Source organism: Euprymna scolopes, chromosome 1 (assembly GCF_053919585.1).
Source record: "Euprymna scolopes isolate OS-2025 chromosome 1, ASM5391958v1, whole genome shotgun sequence".
In the NCBI taxonomy this organism is placed as follows: Eukaryota; Metazoa; Mollusca; class Cephalopoda; order Sepiida; family Sepiolidae; genus Euprymna; species Euprymna scolopes.
In genome coordinates, this window is record NC_136482.1 from 72,676,919 (window position 1) to 72,696,293 (window position 19,375).

The following is a 19,375-nucleotide window of genomic DNA, read 5'->3' on the forward strand; positions in this document are numbered from 1 at the left end:
GGAAGCTTTGTAGAATCCTTCAGTTTAATCAGCATTTGTTGCCTGATGTATCTGTGTTCATTTTTATGCTAAGAATTGAATAAAGTTAAACCTAACAGTGAAATTTATAGTGTTCTTTTTTAGTAGCATTGAAAATCCATCAGATAGTGTCATTTCCAAGCCTATGTCATATACAATGCTGTAGTCATATCCTTGTATGCACTAAGGCATCTGTTTAAGAGAGGGCAGAACTGCAATCAATGTTTTAGGTTAATATTTTCAGTAGCTTGTGATCACTTTCTACTCGGCATGTATATCCGTATATGTATGTTCTAAAATATTCACATCTCAAAATAATTGCTAATTCATATTGCTTTGATGCAAATATCATAGATTTATAGAATCGTAGTTCGTTTTGCTGGCTCAAAATAGGTTGGTATCATTTTCTTGTAAATTAAATCTTTGATTTGTTAAAGGGATTTTTAGTAACTTTTAGTTCATTTGTATTCAGACATTTCTTTTTTTTGAGTATGTTGTGTTAGTTAAGTCCCTTGGACAAATCGGAAGTGAGGAAGACACTTGCTGTCATGGTGTCTTTTGTAAATAAGGTCTGTATTCTTTAGCTCTCGTTCTTTCTTATTGATTCTGTATAACAATCATCTTATCGGATTAACTCCCTAACATAACATGTTGCCAGGAGTGGGATTACAAGGACATATTTTTTTACCAAAACTAATCTAATTGAAAATAATGAATAAGCAGTGACATTTGTTTTTCCACACATGTTAAAAAAATTACAACCATGTGCGTAGCTGCAAAACACAAAAGATAAGAGAATTATCTTACACCAAATCGATATTATTTAGCATGGCAGCTTCATCCCAAATTCCACCACCAACAATAGATTGGTCCAGCGTAAACTTCGCCAAATCGATGGACAGATTTATTTGGTAAGTCAGGCTTCATTTTGAAGGCCCGATGCACAATGTTAAGGATGATATCAAGGTTAGATATCTTTTGTTATGGGCTGGTGTTGGAGGACAAGAAATAAGTGACACATTTGTCCTTTGGCATGTAAAAGAAAGCACAGTCGAAAACCACATTAAATACTTTAGACTATATGCAAACTCAAGGTCAAATTTTCACATGGCAAGGCATGAACTGCTGCAGTGCAGACAAAACTCAGATGAATCGACTCATTTTTGAAATGGCTTCATCAAATAGCCAAACAGTGTGAATACGACCAAATAATGGAGGATACCCTTGTAATCGGTCTCTTCATATTCAGAAATTATCTAAAGTCAGCACAGAAATCCTTAATCAAAGAAGGTAATGATCTGACTATAGCGAGAGCACTATGCATAGTAGAGACAGAGGAGGCGACTTGCAAGCAAGTTGAAGCAATACGCATCCCAGTGGAAGAGAACAGTACACATGCAATTCAGGCAAGGAATAATAAAAAGCCAACACAGTGTGGATATTGTGGCAAAGAACATCCTCGAGGAGAGTGCCAAGCAAAAGGAAAATCATGCATGATACGCAACAAAAAAGGACACTTTGCCAACATTTGTCGCTCTAAGATGGGAGATAAGAAACAAGTACAGAAAAGAACAACACAGTCACAAAAATAGGTGAATCCGCAAGGCGATGCAAGACGAAAGTAACATCAGTGGTTCAAGAGAAGACATTTATTTCCACACCATTCAGCAGTTGCTATCATCCACTACTGAGGCATATGCTAAATAAAAAATTAACAATAGTCAGAGGCAAATAGACGTTGATGCGAAGGTCGATGCAGGTGCTATGACCAACCTTTTACCCAAGAAAATATACAAAAACTACATGAAGTACCACTCAAAGCAACACTTAATCGCACTCAGTGGAACAATGATTGACCAAGAAGGAACATACCGGCTGGGGGTAACATTCTGCAACAGATTTGTCCATGCAACATTCCATGTTGAGAATTCAAAAGGGCCCATATTGATAGGACTACAGGCATCACGGGAGGTTAGTAACCCTAAACTTAGCTGTGAAGTCAGTTGATACAGACAGTTCCAAAAATCATCAGGTGCAAACAAATGATGGCCAAACATCACGAAAAAAATACAAAGTCTATTCCAATACCAAAATCGAGTTCGAAAGGGAATTTAAATGAAAGAAAAAATCATTCAGGAATTCCCTGATGTACTTGATGCTATTGGTTGTCTATCTGGTGAATATACTATTCATGTGGACCCTGAAGTACCGCCGGTTGTACACCCACCACAGCGAATCCTGATAGTTCTCAAAGAGAAGTTAAAAGTTGGAATTAGATTCCTTAGTGGCACTGAACCCTATGGGTGAACTCATTTGTATGTGTGACCGAAAACAACGGTTTGGTCAGACAATGACCCTCGAGACTTAAATAAAGCAGTGCGCAGACCACATTATGCAACTCCAACATTTGAAAACGTCACCGATGAGCTAAATGGTGCAAGATGCTTCACAACTATTCACATTAAATCTGAGTAGTGGCATCTAAAACTGGACGAGAATTCCAGAAGACTTACAACACTTATTACACCACATGGTAGATACATGTTCAACAAGTTTCTTATGCGACTAAAATGTGCCCAGGGTGAATTTCACAAAAGAATTTCGGTCGCCTTAAAAACGTCCTTTCTATATGCGATGACATAATTATATATGGATTTGAAGAAGATAGTAGTGATCATGATCATAAGCAACTAATGCTTAGGACAAGAGAAAAAAACTGAAAATTCAACTCAGGAAAATTTGTGGTAAAAAAACTTTTGGTCACATCATTTGAAACAGGATATCAAACTTGATCCTAAGAAAGTAGAGGTGGTTATGCAAATGCAAATGCCTGAGGATGTAAAACAACTCACCAGTTTCTTAGTATTGGTTAATTACCTGGACAATTTTTCATGACAACTCGCAACCTTGACCAAACCCCTTCACAACTTGACATCAAAAAGAAATGACTTCACATGGTCATCCCAGCAACAAAAGATATTTGAGGAAATCAAAAAAGAGATCAGAAGCAATACAACACTCTGATATTTTTACCCGAAGGAACCTATTGTGCTACAGGTGGATGCATCGACTGGGAGTATAGATGCAGCTCTACTACAAAAGGGGATGCCAGTTGCATTCACAAGCAAGACCCTGTCAAGCTCAAAAACTAGATACTCAAACACCGAGAGGAAAATGTTAGCCATCGTTTTTGGCTTGGAGAGATTTCAGCATTATGTGTGGGGGTCACAAAATAATGTTTCACACAGATCATAAGCCATTGGAATCGATAGCGCTAAAAAACTTATCACGTGCACCTCAAGAGTTGCACAGGATACGATTTCATTGTGAATTATATTCCAGGAAAAACAATACGAATTGCATATCATGAGTATCATGTAGGCCTAGCAAGTGTTACATGATAAGGGCTGCCCCCTTTTCATGTAAGTATAAAAATAGAGAGATTTAGTTAAAATAAAAATGAAATAGAATAGACGAAATTCGAACCTCGTAAATTAGGTTTAGAAATAGATTACGAGAGAGAATTAGAAAATGGAATGTAAAACAAACCATTGTTTAGCTTAGAGATAAAATAGTTTCAAGAAAAGAATGTGTGTTGACAAGTCTGTTATGAAAAATTCAATTGAGGAATGCAACTATACAAGATAATTTAATAAACATGTTTTTAACATATTGGAAAAATAGGTTATTGGGAATATAGGTTAAAATTCCTTTTGTAAACAAAGGAAAAAGTTTTGAACACGCATGTCCAGAACACGTGAAAGAAGACACATGTTTTAACATGTGTATGACGTCATGGAAAATGAGAAGTTCTAGATATAGATAAAAAAAACTTGAGAGTTAAGCAGACAGAAGCAGGGGGAGAGACGGAGAGAGAGTTTGAGGACGACAGACAATAGTCTGCAGTTTGGGATTCGAACGTCTAGAAGCGAGACGGTCACTTTTGAAACTTAATATGTGAAGCTTTGAATTCTTGATGATGAAAACCACGGCCGGTCATGAGAAGAAATAAACCCATCATGTGTTTTTGTAAACTTCGTCTTTGTGTTGTAATTCTACCAAAAGGTAAAGTGAAAATTGTTATTATATGTCTATATATCTGTGTTTTAAAAGGTCTTGACATACACATCTCATATCTACAATGTGAACTCTACATCTCATATCTACAAATCTAAGTATGAACATTTTTAATATATATGAATCTTTATAACACGAACAATCCCTCTTTACAACAACATCCCTCAACAACAAACTCTCAATAAGACTCTCTCTTTAATAAGACAGTTATATAACAGCAAGCACATTGAAGGAATGGACCTTAACGTCCACAGTATGGTTAACTACTGCAATTTTTCACCAACCAGAATAGAGAAAATCAGAGTTAAGACATTGCAAAACCCATTGCTAAAGGAACTTGCAAATATGGTAATGTCCGACTTCTGACCTACAAATTAAACTGACTGTCCAGGCTGCCTTTTACCATTTTGGAACTTTAGAGATGAGATTGGAGTTCAAGATGGTATTCTGCTAAAGAGCAATAAAATCATAATACCAGCCTCCCTACAAAGAGGTATATTGGAAGAACTTCATGCATCATATCAAGGGGTTGAGAAAACCAGACTAAGAGCCTGATCAGTTATATACTGGGTACAGATGAATAAAAACATTGAAGATAGAGTTTTTAATTGTCACACCTGATAAATATATCAGACAAGTATTCCTGATGAATCGATACACCAGCATGAAACCCCTAGCTACCCTTGGCAATATGTCAGCATGGATTTGTTTTCTATGGCTGGAAAGGAATATCTACTTGTAGTGAAGCAGTACAATCAGAGTGCATTCATATGACGCTTCCACTCTGTTGCATGAGGAACTGAACCAGGGCTTTCACACTACTTTATCGAAGCATATCGGTCGTTGTGTTGTATTTAATCTGTTATCACCCTGAGTGCATATCATGACACAAGGTAGCAACGGTGGGATAAAAGGATGTCCAATAGAGGGAAAAGAAAAACAGTGGAAAGGTATTTGCAGAAACAGATAAGTAACGTTTATTTCTCGTTTCAAGTTGTAATTTGTACGACATCACATGGACAGAAAAAAAAATGTCAGAAGTTGGCATAGAAAAAAGTGGCTGGCATAAGACCACCACTACTCCTATGTATGGAGGATGATTTATTGGCGAACTGGAAGTTGTTTAAACTGAAATGGCATAACTATTTCATTATTACGTATTTGACGAGACAGTCATTAAATACCAGACGGCACTTTTGCTTCATATGCTGGGAGACGAAGCATTGAAAGTTTACTATGGGTTTAATTTTTTGACACCCGAAGATAAAAGGAGAATCACCAAAATTATTCAGGCATTTGATAAATATGCCATAGGAGAAATAAATGCAATGTATGAGCGGTACATTTTTCACATGAGAAAGCAAGGAGAATCAGAGACTGTGGAATCTTTTATTACTGGGCTTCAAACGTTAGTTAAAACATGCAGTTTTTGTGACAATTGCATTTCATCAATACCTATGAGATCAGAATACACAACCTGCAGATACAAGCTGAGTTATTGAAAATAAGACAGTGGGATTTACAAAAATGACATTTAAAAATGAAAAAGTGTAAAATGAAAATGAAAAAAAGTACAGAATCCTAAGGCCTGAGTGAGTGAACAAAGTTGATTTCAAACCCAAAAGAAAGACATCGGCAGAAACTGAGAGAGAGTACAGGACTTGTGCACTGCAACATGGGTCGAGTAAAGAGTTATACCCTGCATTTGGCAAGACATTTATAAATGTAATGGGAAAAAACCACTTTGCTGTGAAATGCAAATTATCAAGAAAAAGTGTGCAGACTATCAAAACACAACAATATGACCATGGAAACAACAATAGTAGTTGTTCAGACTATGGACAGGTAGACAGCGTAATAATCATGAAAAGGATTAATGCTGTAAGTCAAAAGGTGATAAAAAGAAATGATGGTGAAAGGAAAGCCAATTGTCTTTCAGCTTGACAGTAGAGCATCAGTAAACATGCTAAATGAGAAGCATGCGATGGGAAAAACACTGGAACATTCAAATAAGACTCTTCACATATGGAATGGAGCAGAGGTGAAGCCACTGGGGGAGTGTCGAGTCAAAATGATAAACCCCAAAATGGGACAAAAATATGCAATCAAGTTTGTCATTGTGAAAGAGGATTTCCATCCTTTACTCGGGGCAAATGCAATCCAGATGACACTCATTATGGTCAACAATGAAAAGTTCAAAATGGTTGCCAAAGTTTCCCAAGTTCAGTAGCCAACACTCGGACAGCATTATCAATGAATTCAAAGATGTATTCAAGGAGGAATTGGGTCGGTTGCATGAGAGGTGCATTTGAAGGAGGGTTCAGGAGTAACCCCAAATGTTGGAGTAGCACTAAGAACATCGGTGGCACTTGAAGACAAGTTAAAAACCGAGTTAGAGAAACTCGTAGAAAAGAAAGTTATTGAACCAGTTAGTGAGCCGACACCATGGGTAAGTGCATTAGCACTAGTTGTTAAGAAAAATGGAAATCTACAGATATGCATAGACCCAAAACCAATAAATAAAGCTCTTAAAAGGGAACATTTTCAATTACCTACACTGGGCGATCTATTGCCCGAATTGGCTGACAGCAAGGTATTTTCCACCCTGGATCTACGAGATAGATTTTGGAAGATAAAATTAGATGAAGCCAGCTGTCACTTGACAACATTTGCTATGCCATATGGTTGGTATTGGTTGGAAAGTTTTACCATTTGGGATTGCTCCAGCTCCAGAGATATTTCAAAAGGCCCTCTTTAACAATGGTGTCTGATTTAGAGGGGGTGATTAATAAAGCAGATGATCTTCTGGTGATTGGGAAGGGAAAGACAATGGAAGAAGCAACAGTCGATCATGACATAAAACTGCTGCAGAGATATTGTGATCATGAGATGCGATTGAATGCTGAAAAATTGAACCTACGACAAACATCTATGTCTTTCCAGTGACGGTTTACTCCTGGATCCTGGGAAGGTAAAAGCTATAAAAGAGATGCCGTGCCCAACAAACATGAAGGGGGTGCAACGATTGAGTGGATTTGTGAACTACCTGGTAAAATTTCATCAATATACATAAGGAGGCTTTTGGGAAAATTAAAAAGTTAGTGAGTTAGGCACCAGTATTGAGGTACTACAACCCCAACAAATCGTTGGTTATTCAATGTGAGAAAGGCATGGGGATGCACAACTGCAAGAAGGTCAACCTCTAGCCTATATCAGCTATGCACTTATTGACACAGAAACCCCGTATGCACAAATCGAAAAAGAACTGCTATGCTAGCATGTGAAAGATTTCATCAATATACGTTTGGTTGACAGATAACATTACTGACCAATCATAGGCCAATGGAAGTGATCATAAAAAAAGAATAGAGGGAAATGCCCAAAACGATTGTAAAACATGCTGATGTAACTACAGACCTGCAATGCTACAGTTCTGTATTATCCAGGTATTATAAGATGTTTCTTGCAGACACACTATCAAGAGCATACATCCATGGAGTGGACCATAAAGGTGTGGATGATGAAGATGATGTCAAGGAAGCTGATTATATTCCTGTAACAGAGAGAAGGCTGCTCAAAATGTGCTCAGCCACAAAGGAAGACAGAAGCATGCAGCAGTTATAACAAGTAATTATGGAAGGATGACCGGAAGACAAAATACATCTTGACCCAGAGATGAGACAATACAAAATGAAATGACGGTACAAGATGAGTTAATTTTCAGAGGAAATCAGAAAAATAAAAACTGCATTCTACACACCTAGGAATAGACGGATGTTGCAGAATGCTTGTATTGGCCAAATATGAACAGTGACATTAGCGACTATGTCTCAAAATGCTCCACATGTAGAAAATCAGAAGTAGTAAATCCTGCAGAACCATTAACGAGCCATGAAGTTCCTGACAGACCCTGGGCGAAAGTGGGAGTGGATCTCTTTAAGTTTGCAGACAGAGACTATCTCTGCACAGTTGATTACATGAGTAACTTCTGGGAGATCGATCATCTTCAAAATAAAGAAGCAAAGACAGCAATAACTAAACTTAAACACCATTTTGCACGACATGGAATACCAGATCAGGTGGTAACTGATAATGGGCATCAGTTTAGTCGCCAAGAATTTTTTATGTTTGCAAAAAAGTGGTGTTTTACACATACACATCATATCAAGGGGTTGAGAAAACCAGACTAAAAGCCTGATCAGTTATATACTGGGAACAGATGAATAAAGACATTGAAGATAGTGTTTAATTGTCACACCTGATAAATATATCAGGCAAGTATCCCTGCTGAATTGATGCACCAGCATGAAACCCCTAGCTACCCTTGGCAATATGTCAGCACGGATTTGTTTTCTATGGCTGGAAAGGAATATCTACTTGTAGTGAAGCAGTACAATCAGAGTGCATTCATATGACGCTTCCACTCTGTTGCATGAGGAACTGAACTAGGGCTTTCACACTACTTTGTCGAAGCATATTAATCGTTGTGTTGTATTTAATCTGTTATCACCCTGAGTACATATCATGACACAAGGTAGCAACGGTGGGATAAAAGGATGTCCAATAAAGAGGGAAAAGAAAAACAGTGGAAAAGTATTTGCAGAAACAGATAAGTAACATACAATAGCAAAGTGGAATCTATGGTAAAAATGGCAAAGAACCTTTTTTGGAAAGCAAGGGAAGATAAGGCTAATCCATAGTAATGTTGGATCACAGGAATATGCCAGCTAAAGATGTCTTATCACCAGCTCAAAAGTTGATGTCAAGGAGAACAAAAACACTTCTTCCAACTAAAGAGGATTTACTCAAGCCAGAATTGTCCAAGAATCTAAAAAAAAATGGCGAGGAGAGACAGCAGAAGGGAAGAACGTTCTTTCAACCATAAAGTCAAACCATTTCAACCATTGCATCCTGGAGATGTAGTGCGAATGAAACCACACATAAATGGTCAAAAAGAGTCGAAGAAAGCAATTGTATGGCAGAGACTGGACGAACGGTCATACTATGTAAAAGTGGCAGGGGACTTATATCGACAAAATAGGGTGGATTTGAAAAAAACAAAAAAGACTGCAGAAGCACCCCCACTCATCATTGATTCAGCAGCCATCATCAAAGCATTTCTACAATATTATATCTATTTTTTATATGAAGGCATCTTGGAACATTGCCAGGTCAAAAGGCTTTTTCTGGAATCAAAATATTGCAAATGGTGAGTGGAGATGGTCATTTACTAGGATTAAAACTCTTAGCTTGATTGATGAATAACTATTTTTGATATTCCATTTGGAAAAGTAACTGATACCAAAGAGTATGTGTGAGCGCTCCTCTATTGTGGCAGACTATTGATAACATAACATAATAGTCCTGTTTAGATTTTCCAGCTCTAAGCAAAGACAAAGTGTTCCATTGTTTTTGCAAACACATGGCTGTTGACCTATTCTATAGGATCACTTGTTCGATGAATGATGAATCATTCTCTAACTCGGCCTAGATCTAATATCTAATAAGAATGGGATGTTTCCAGGTTGTCTGAATTATAGGGCAGGTGTCTAGTTTTATGATGATGTAGTATTCACTCTTGAAATTATCTATGATATCAAACTGATCTAAATACATAATTATGAGATCTTTGCTGAGCTTATCTTCATTGAGATTTTGTGAATAACACAGTCTAGAGTTACTAAATCCACGTTTCAGAGTGATAGGGGGTCATATGATAATATCTATGATCCACTCATGTCACGGCAAAGCATTTTAGTATTTTCTATTCTCCTTTGTAGATCCATCGTATTGATTGATGCTGAAACCATTGTAGGCACTCTGTACAGTTGTGTCATCATGTGTGTTAGTGGTTAAGTTGTTAGTAACATGGACTCATGACTTGGATGTTCAAGTTTGAATCCAGTTCATTCCACAAAATCACTTTCACTTAGGATGTTAGAAACCTTCACATAGTCTCTCCCATAAGTACCCAATGTCTTTCTAGAAAGAATTCTGACTAAAAACATATGGGGGAAAACCAATGCCAACAATAGAATCTTTGGATTCATACAATATGATGATCATGATCATGTGTGGCACTAGGGAGTGGATGTTCCAATGGTTTGATTTAAGAATATCTTACAGAACATACATGGAAAGGGTATTGTTAATGTTGGCTTTTAGTCTATGAGTATCTGATCAGTTGGGAAGCTTTATATGAAGTTCTTTTTTGTTGGTCATTTCGCCCTCATGGTGGACATTTTCTTTTTGGTGAAAATGAATCACTTGCAATGGCTATGTGGCTATATATAATAGCATTTATTTCCAGGCTTTTTCTTAGGCTTCATATATTCTGCCACTCGTCGGCACTTTCTGAAAGTATCAATGTTGAGTGGTGCATTTTAGTGGGATAATAATAGAGATAAAAATGAACAGGAATTCAAAGAAAGAAAATAGATACACATGTTGACTGATGAGAAGAACTCTTTATTAAGGGGAAAGAACAAAAAAGGGGTTATGGGATATGCACAGGGAAAGGGAGGTAATAGAGATACAAGAGTTATTGGACTTTCAACACCCCCGCTTGTTCTTAGAGTGTGAGCGTATTTCTTTTTTTTTTTTTTTGGTGTTTATAAAAAAAGAATATGCGTATATATAAGAGCATCATATCGGCAAAAAGACGGATTTAAAGTCCGAATAAAAGTGGTTTGAATTTTTCTAGTTTTGCTCAGGTTGGGGGTTTGGTCATGATGTCTGCGAGCATGTCTGTTGTGGGGCAATAGATAATTTTTATGTTGCCGTTGTTCAAAGCGTCCCTGATGAAATGATATTTTATGTCTATGTGTTTGCATCTTTGTTGATGCACTGGGTCTCTAGCAAATGCTATAGCGCTTTGACTGTCCTCGAATATTTTAATGGGTGTGTATTCTTTATACCAGTCCATTTCTTTTAATAATTGTATTAGGTACATACCTTCTTGGGTTGTTTTTGCTAATGCCACATATTCGACTTTGCATGTGGATAACGCTACCATGGGTTGTCTTTTCGACTTCCAGGAAATGGGTGGACCGCCTTTTGTTAAGCTGAAACAGTATCCAGATATACTGTGTCTGTCATATTGGTTTGATGCCCAATCGGCATCGCTGTATGCGAATAACTGGAGTTGATCGTTTGATTTTGTATAGCATAGTTGGTGTTGCATAGTACCTTTTATGTACCTCAGTACATGTTTGGCTACTGTCCAGTGCTGCTCATGTGGTTTTGATAAGTGTTGGGACAACTTGCTGACGATATAGCTTATATCTGGTCTGGTACAGATCATCAGATAGATTAGGCTGCCGACGACTTCACGGTACTTTCTGGGGTCGATGAGGTCAGAGTCATTTTCGGTTAGATCACACTTTAGTTCACATGGAGTTGTCCTGGGTTTGCAATTGGTCATATCGAACCTTTCCAGTATTTTTGCGACGTACCGTTCCTGGCTCATCAGTATACGACTTTGAGTTATGTCGAAGTCTATTCCAAGGTCCTTCATCTGAAATTCGGACATCAACATCTGCTTGGTAGTGTTGAGCGAATCATTATTATTGGCTGCGATAATTAAATCGTCGACCCATGAGATGATGGTGATTCATTCTTTGCTGTTGTGTCGCATGTAGACGCAATGATCCACTCTATTCTGAATGAAACCATTTTTGGTGAGGTGGTTGTGCAGGGTTTGATTCCAATTTCTGCCCGATTGTTTCAGTCCATATAGGGATTTGTTTAACATACAGACTGGTTTCTCGCCCGTTTTCCATTTCACTTCAAATCCCTCTGGTTGCTCTATGTAAATCTCGTGGTCAATTGGGGCATGGAGGTACGCCGTTTCGACGTCCATTTGGTGTATGATGAGATCGTATTGGATAGCTACTTGCATTAGTATGCGGATTGATGTGATGTCAGCTGTTGGGGAGAAAGTCTCTGTATAATCTACCCCCTTGGTTTGGTTGTAACCCTTTGCAACAAATCTTGCTTTGTATTTCGGGGATCCATCAGGGTTTTCTTTAATTTTATATACCCATCTACCGCTGATTGTTGTTTTGCCTTTGGGTAGAAGTGTCAGCTTGTACACATCGTTTTCTTTCAGGGAATTGATCTCCTCCTGCATTGCTTTGATCCAATGGTGTGCCACTGGGAAGGTCGTAGCTGCTTTATAGGTGTGTGGTACACCATATGCGACTTTGTAGCAGTAGTCGAGATTGACAAGTGTGTGACCACTCTCGTCTTGAACTGTCGTTACATAGTTCTCTAAGTAGCTGGGCATCTTGTGTTCCCACTCTGGGTATCTCCGTGTATAACTGCTTTCTTCTATGATATTGAGTGGTTCATCAACACTAGACTGTTCTCGGTCTTCTTTCCGTTTTAGATTTTTTGTCAAATCTCTTTGGAAGAAGTCCTCGTCATTATTACTTGGTGGAGAAGTTTGGTTTTGTTGTACATCAGAGTTGTTGATGAATTTTACTTGTCTGTGTTTATACACTTTCCCACTTTTAGGGTGGTAGATTAGGTATGCTGGGCTGTTTCTTTCGTATCTGATAAATATCCCTCTCTGACATTTTGGGTCCAGTTTCCCTCTTGTGTTGGAGTAGGTGTAGAACACCGAACCGAAGATGTGCATTTTCGAGAGGTCGGGTTTCCTCCCGGTTATTTCGTAATATGGAGTTTGTTTCAGGCGGTTGTTGAAACACCTTTTTCATATAACTGCAGATGTCATGGCAGCATAAGTCCACAGGGTTTTGGGTAATCCACTCTCTATGATCATGCATCTCGCCATTTCGAACAGTGTCCGCCAATTTCTTTCGGCTGTTCAATTCTGGTGAGGTGAGTACTGTGCTGAGGTCTCATGTTTAATTTTGTTTTTGTGGACTAATTTCTGGAAATCGTTCGACTTAAATTCTGAGCCGTTATCTGTCCTCAGTATTTTTATTTCGCCGTAGGATGAGATATCTGCAATGAATTTTTCAGCGGTGAGTGTGGTGTCGCTAGTATTTTTAATAAAATACACAGATACAGCACCGGAGAAATCATTGGTGAACGAGACAGCGTATCGATTTCCGTTTAAGTCTGCCGGGTTTATGGGGCTGCTAAGTTCGAGTGAACTAGATGTAGTATGCTGGTTGCTCATTCGTCAGGGTGTTTGTTTCTGCTTTGAGGGAATTTTCCTTGAATGCAAATATTGCAATTTCTATTGTTTGCATTTTTTGGTTTTATTTTCATCCCATGAACTACAGCGGGTAGTTTCGTTACGTCGTCAGTGTTACAGTGGCCGAGTATTTTATGCCACGTGTCGACATCATAGCATTGACGGCAGCTGTCTTCGGTGGTTTCATTCTGTGTAGTCGTTAAATAGTACAGTTTTTTATGTACATATATTTTGAACCTTCTGCTGTTTTTATGTACGAATTCATTTTTATTTTCTTTAAAAATGACTGTTGCTCCGTTTTTAGAAACAGTTTTTACGGAGAAAATGTCTTGTGGGTAGGAAGGTATCAATAACGCCATTTTTAAAGTAACTGTGACGCAGTTTCCATTTTTGTCTACTAAGTGTATTTCTGCGTCTCCTCTTTTTAATGCAACGCCGCTGGTTTTTGTTCTGTCCGCTAACTCCATGTAGTGGTTTTCTGGCTGGAATGTTTGATTGAAATTTTTAAATTTCTTCTCATCTCTAATGACGTGAGAAGTGGCACCAGCGTCAACAAGCAAACTGGTGGGTGACGTCGTCTTCCGCATGTGGTAGTCCTCCATTTTGAATGTGAACGTATATTCTTCTTCTTTGTAGTGGTAAGACTCTCTTTTATGAGTGGTGGCTTTGCAGTAGTTGCACCACATTTTTCGTTTGTTGTTGGCACAGTCTGTAGATATATGCCCTTTTCCGCCGCACATGTAGCATGTAGTGTCTCGTCGCAGTCGTTGTTACTTACAGCAGTTCTCGAAAAGGATAAAGTTAATTTCATCATCTCGTCGCTGCTAGACTCGTTTTTGTGCTTCAGTCTCTTCAAAGCTGTGAAGCTCGGTTTTAAATACCGAGAACGTTAGTTCTTTGTTGCTGTGAGTCACATATATAGAAAATGGGTCAAACTAGGCTAGGTAATTACTTTAATATCATCGCGATGATTAAAGCATCGTCCACTGTCTGTCCGGCATTTCTAAGGACTGTTAGAACGGTTTCTGTTCTTATAATGTAGTCCGTGACACTTTCATCGCTATTCTTTTTGAGAGACGTTAGTTGGGTGTATAAAGAAATGACTCAAGGCTTCCCGTTTCCTGCGTAATGTTCGCGTAATATTTTTAGAGCGTTTCTTCCATTGTCTGCAGCTTCTCTCATTATCAGGGATAAGTTTTTATCGTCTAGAAACTATACTAGTTCGGCATACGCTTCATCATTTCTTTCATCGTCATGTTCATTTGTAGAATTTATGCCTAAGATGCCGTCTTTTAGACCGAGCGTATGTAAATGGCCTAAGAATTTTACTTCCCAAATTTCGTATTTGGCTTCATCTCTGTCGAAAGATAATATGCTCCATCTGTTTCCATTATCTCTTCTGGGCTCATAACCTGTTGAGTGGTACATTTTAGTGGAATAGAGATAAAAATGAACAGGAATTCAAAGGAGGAAAATAGACACACGTGTTGACTGATGAGAAGAACTCTTTATTAAGGGGAAAGAACAAAAAAGGGGTTATGGGATATGTACAGGGAAAGGGAGGTAATAGAGATACAAGAGTTATCGGACTTTCAACAGTCAATTCTTCACTTTTTGCTAAAAATTGTTTCTATAACTCAGTCCGGTTTTAATCATTCTTCACTTTCCTGGGTATCTCAAGACGTGCATTTGTTTGCCTTTAATCTAACCTGAAAATAATTTATGCTTTATGTGTCCGTTTAATTCAAGTAAAAAGTATGATGGAAAAGTTCAGTTAAGGTTCTATTCACCTCTCGAATTTTTCTGAAATAACCTCTGGGTTATTTTGATCTGCTTCATTTCTGAATGTATTGAAACTTCAAAACGTTCTCCAAGTAGTCAGCTTGTTTGTCAACTGAAATATTCTTGATAGAAAAATTACACTTCAAAAATATGAAGGAATCTACCAGATTCATTAACGTCCAACACATAACCAGCTTGCATCCATTTTCTGGCCATTATAAAAAATTTTTTCGAAATGCAGTGACAATAAATATATAGTATTGCGATGCATTCAAATGTACAGATATTTCCCTGAAAGACAATGCTTTGACAACAACTCTTGACTTATCTTTTCAATTTTTTACTGTCTTTTTTATGCTAGACATTTATAGTTATCATTTAGTTAGAGCTTGTCATTCAATTGTACTGCAATTGTTTAGTTATAGGAAACAACTTAGAGATCAGACAAGAGGGTAGTTGATGTCGGATATCGTATAAAATTGCAAATGGATAGTTTTTTAAAAGATATATACAAAATATTCACAATTCTTAATAACATTCAACTATTAAGTTAATATATCTTTCTCATTTGGAAAGAACTTTTCTCGAATCCATTGAAAATATCTAAAAGGAAAGCATTTCAAGCCTTTTAAAAGTATTTACTTCATTATCTACTTAAAGATACTTTGGCCCTCAAAGCCAACAAATTTGCTAACCCTGTGGATGTAATTATTCATTTTAAATATTTCTTCAGCGATGGTGAATGGGACTTTTTTTGGTGTGACCGAGAATGGTTAAAGGACAATTATTCTGGGTTATATCTCCATGAAAATCAAAAAATGCTTCATTTTCGAAATCACTATGAAGTAAGTAAAAAATTAATTTTATTCTTTAACATTTTCCATTTTACAACGTTTTTAACAACTTCTTTTCAAATATTTAATTTATTCTTTAACTATTTCATCTTTAAAACAAATGTAAATATTAGAAATGATTTGGGAATGCTAATTCTATTGTTGAAAATGTAAACTAAATGCAAATCATCCCTGTTTCTATCTTCAGGAGCAAATAATGAAAATAAAAGTATTTATTTAATAAATCTTTGTTTTGCATAGTTATTTTTGGTGGTTTATTATTTCACAATCCATTCATGTTATGTATAATAGATTTAAGTTGAATTAATATTACACTCGTAGAAATTATATTAAATTCGAATATTTACTAGAATGGCTCATAAAGCCATCAAAATGAATCTCCATTTAAGAAAGCTAAAGTAAATTATGTTGATAAAGACAATATTCCAAAGAGAATTAATGTTGCATAAGGGTTTCATTGAGAGAGTCTTAGAGATAAAGAGATGTTTAGAATAGAGAGGAATGTTGTTGTAAGAGACTTAGAGAGATTCTTATATTAAAATGTTCATTCCTTAGATGTGTAGATTGGAAGAAGAAAGCTCTTTGAGTGAAGACATAGTGTTCAGACATTGTGTAGACATGATGTAGATTCTCATTGTGGATATGAGAAGTCGAGATGTGTATGAAAAGACATTTTATAACACACATATATAATACAATTTCACTTTACCTTTTTGTAAGAATCATAAACACAAGACGAGCTTTACAAAACACATAATGGTTTATTTCGTCACGACCGGCCGTTTCCATCACCAAGAATTCAAAGTCTCACATTTTTCCTTGAAGTGACGTCTCGCTTCCTAGACGCCTGACTGTCTCTCTCCGAGTTTCTTCACTGACTGACTAACTCTAAAGTTTTTTCTCTATTCCTAGAACTTTCTATTTTCCGTGACGTCATACACATGTTAAAACATGTGCCTTCTTTCACGTGCTCTGGACATACGTGTCCAAAACTTTTCCTATTTCTCAGTAACCTATTTTTCCAATATGTTAAAAACATTATCTTATAAGCTGCATTCTTTCAATTTAAAATTTCATAACAAACTTGATAGTTAACATTCTTTCCTTGAAATATTTATCTATATTCTAAACAAATGCTTGTTTTACATTTTTAAATTCTCACACGTAATCTATTTCTAAACCTAGATTACGAGGTTCGAATTTCGCCTATGCTATTTCATTTTCATTTTAACTAATCTCTCTATTTTTATACTTACATGAAAAGGGGACAGCCCTTATCATGTAACATCAATATACATCACTTACAGAACTAATCTTCTAATCTCACAAATTTTGATCCTGGACAATGTTGAGTAGAACAAATGGTTCCAGCCAATTTCTAATTTCTTGCTTTCCCTTAATTTCTACATATTAAAAAGAGATTTACTATATTTTTTACCAAAAGTAATACAGCAATTTTACAATTATTGATCCTGAACAACACCGAATAGAACAAATGCTTCTGGTCGATTCCTAATTTCTCTCCATCTTCCATATCTACATATTAAGATAGATAATGTTGATTAAAATTAATCTTGTAGAAATTATACTAAACTTAAACAATGTTTGTTTGAATGTCTCATATAGCCATCAGAACGAATTTAGGAGTGTTTAGTCAGTAGACTTCTCAGACTAAATGTTTTGGTAGTTAGTTTCATCAAGGAAGGGCGTTTTAGCTAATCTATATACCTATAAAGTGAGTTTTTTTCTCGCTCTGACATTTATATTAAAAGCCTACTTTTTTATTTAAAAAATTCTTTTTGATTCTAGACAATGCTGAGTAGAAAAAATAGTTCTTATATATTTCTAATTTTTGATCCCCCTCTTCTCCATTCAACAATAAACCGAAGATATATGATGTTGATCAAGTCAATAGTTCAAAGAGATTTAATATATAGCACTTATCAAAACTCTCAATGAATGAAAAAAAAATAAACAAAAAAGTTAAGTGAAAATGATAAATGAGACTGGACGAATGAAAAAAGTTTAATGAAAGAAAAGCAATTCAAAACGTGAATAAAAAAAATAAATAAAACCTTGAATAAAGAATAGAATGAGAAATTCAATTTAAAAATGGATGAAAAAATTGAATGCAAAAAATGTGAGAAATAATGAAAAAAAAAGAATGAAATAAATGATAAAAAATGATTGAAAAATATATAGATGAATAATGAATGCATATAAATGAATGAAAATAAATGAAAACAATGAATAAAAGATATTAGAAAAAAAGCTGAATAAAAAAATGCAAATAAAAATACATTTAAAAGAATGAAGGAAAATGAGTGAAAACAAAACAAATGAAAAATAAATGAGAAAAAAATGAAAAAAAATTCATACGATACGAATGAAAAATGTATTGAAAATAATAGAAAAATGAATAAAAAACGCATGAAAAAATGAAAAAGAATTTTATTGAAAAGAAAATGAAAACAAATGAAAGAAAATGAATGAAAAATACAAACGAAAGAAACTAAAGATAACCAAAATAAAATAATTTAATAAAAAGAAATTAGTGAAAAAATGAATGAAAAATTAAATGAAGAAAAATGAATGAAAAAGACGAATGATAGCAAGAATAAAATAATATAAAAATGAATGAAAAATAAATGAAAATATGAATGACAAAATGAATGAAAGTAAGTAAATAAAAAATGCACGAAGAAGAAATAAATGAAAAAAAGGGAAAAGTGTATGAAAAAATGATTGAAAAACTGAATGAGAAAATGTTGAAAAATTTGATTGAAAAAAAAAAAAACAGAAGGAAATATGAATAAAAAATGAATTAAAATAATGAATGATAAAATATGAATGAAAAAAAAATGACTGAAAAAATTGATGGAAAAATTAATGAAAAATTGATTGAAAAATGAATTAAAAAATTATAAGTACATATATTATGTTGTCTCTAAAACTTTATCTTATGCAGTTTTGACTTTTAAATGGAAACAAATACATGCACAGGTATACACTTACCAAATGTAATACTGTAATATTAATATCATGATTCTCAGGTAATGCCGATTATTTGTATAAAATAATATAACAAAGCAGAGTTATGTTGTTGTTCCTAAGCAACGGGGAATGTAAACATACTCACTCTATCCAGAATATTGAACTCTTTGCTACTTACCACAGCACAATAAAAGACAGAAAAGGTTTTTCTCTTGAGCAACTCTACTTTTAGACACTCATGCTCTATCTAGTATGTTGAGCATTTTTGGATTACTATGTAGCATCTATCAAATTTAATGCTGCAATATTACTATTATGACTCGTAGGCAATACAGCATAGTTTTTCTTGTATAAAATAGTATAACAAAGCACAGCAGTATTGCTTTTCCTGGGCAATGCAACATTAAACATACTTGCTCTATCCAGAATATTGAGTACTTTGCATTGACTAATTTATTTTATTTCCCAGATATGGTACTCCTGG

At 35.7% G+C, this 19,375-nt stretch overlaps 1 protein-coding gene across 5 annotated transcripts in view; it reads left to right on the plus strand.

The window, feature by feature from the left end:
- The window catches only part of LOC145240709 (putative tubulin polyglutamylase TTLL9), a 209,885-nt gene that overhangs the window by 66,559 nt on the left and 123,951 nt on the right, over positions 1-19,375 (plus strand). For all 5 annotated transcript variants that reach the window (XR_013862527.1, XM_080104001.1, XM_080103997.1 and 2 more), the window contains exon 4: positions 15,777-15,888. Coding sequence is in view for 4 of the 5 variants with exons in the window: in XM_080104001.1 (XP_079960127.1) it covers positions 15,777-15,888 (112 nt within the window). In the remaining variant the exon portion in view is untranslated. The remainder of the gene's footprint in view (positions 1-15,776; positions 15,889-19,375) is intronic.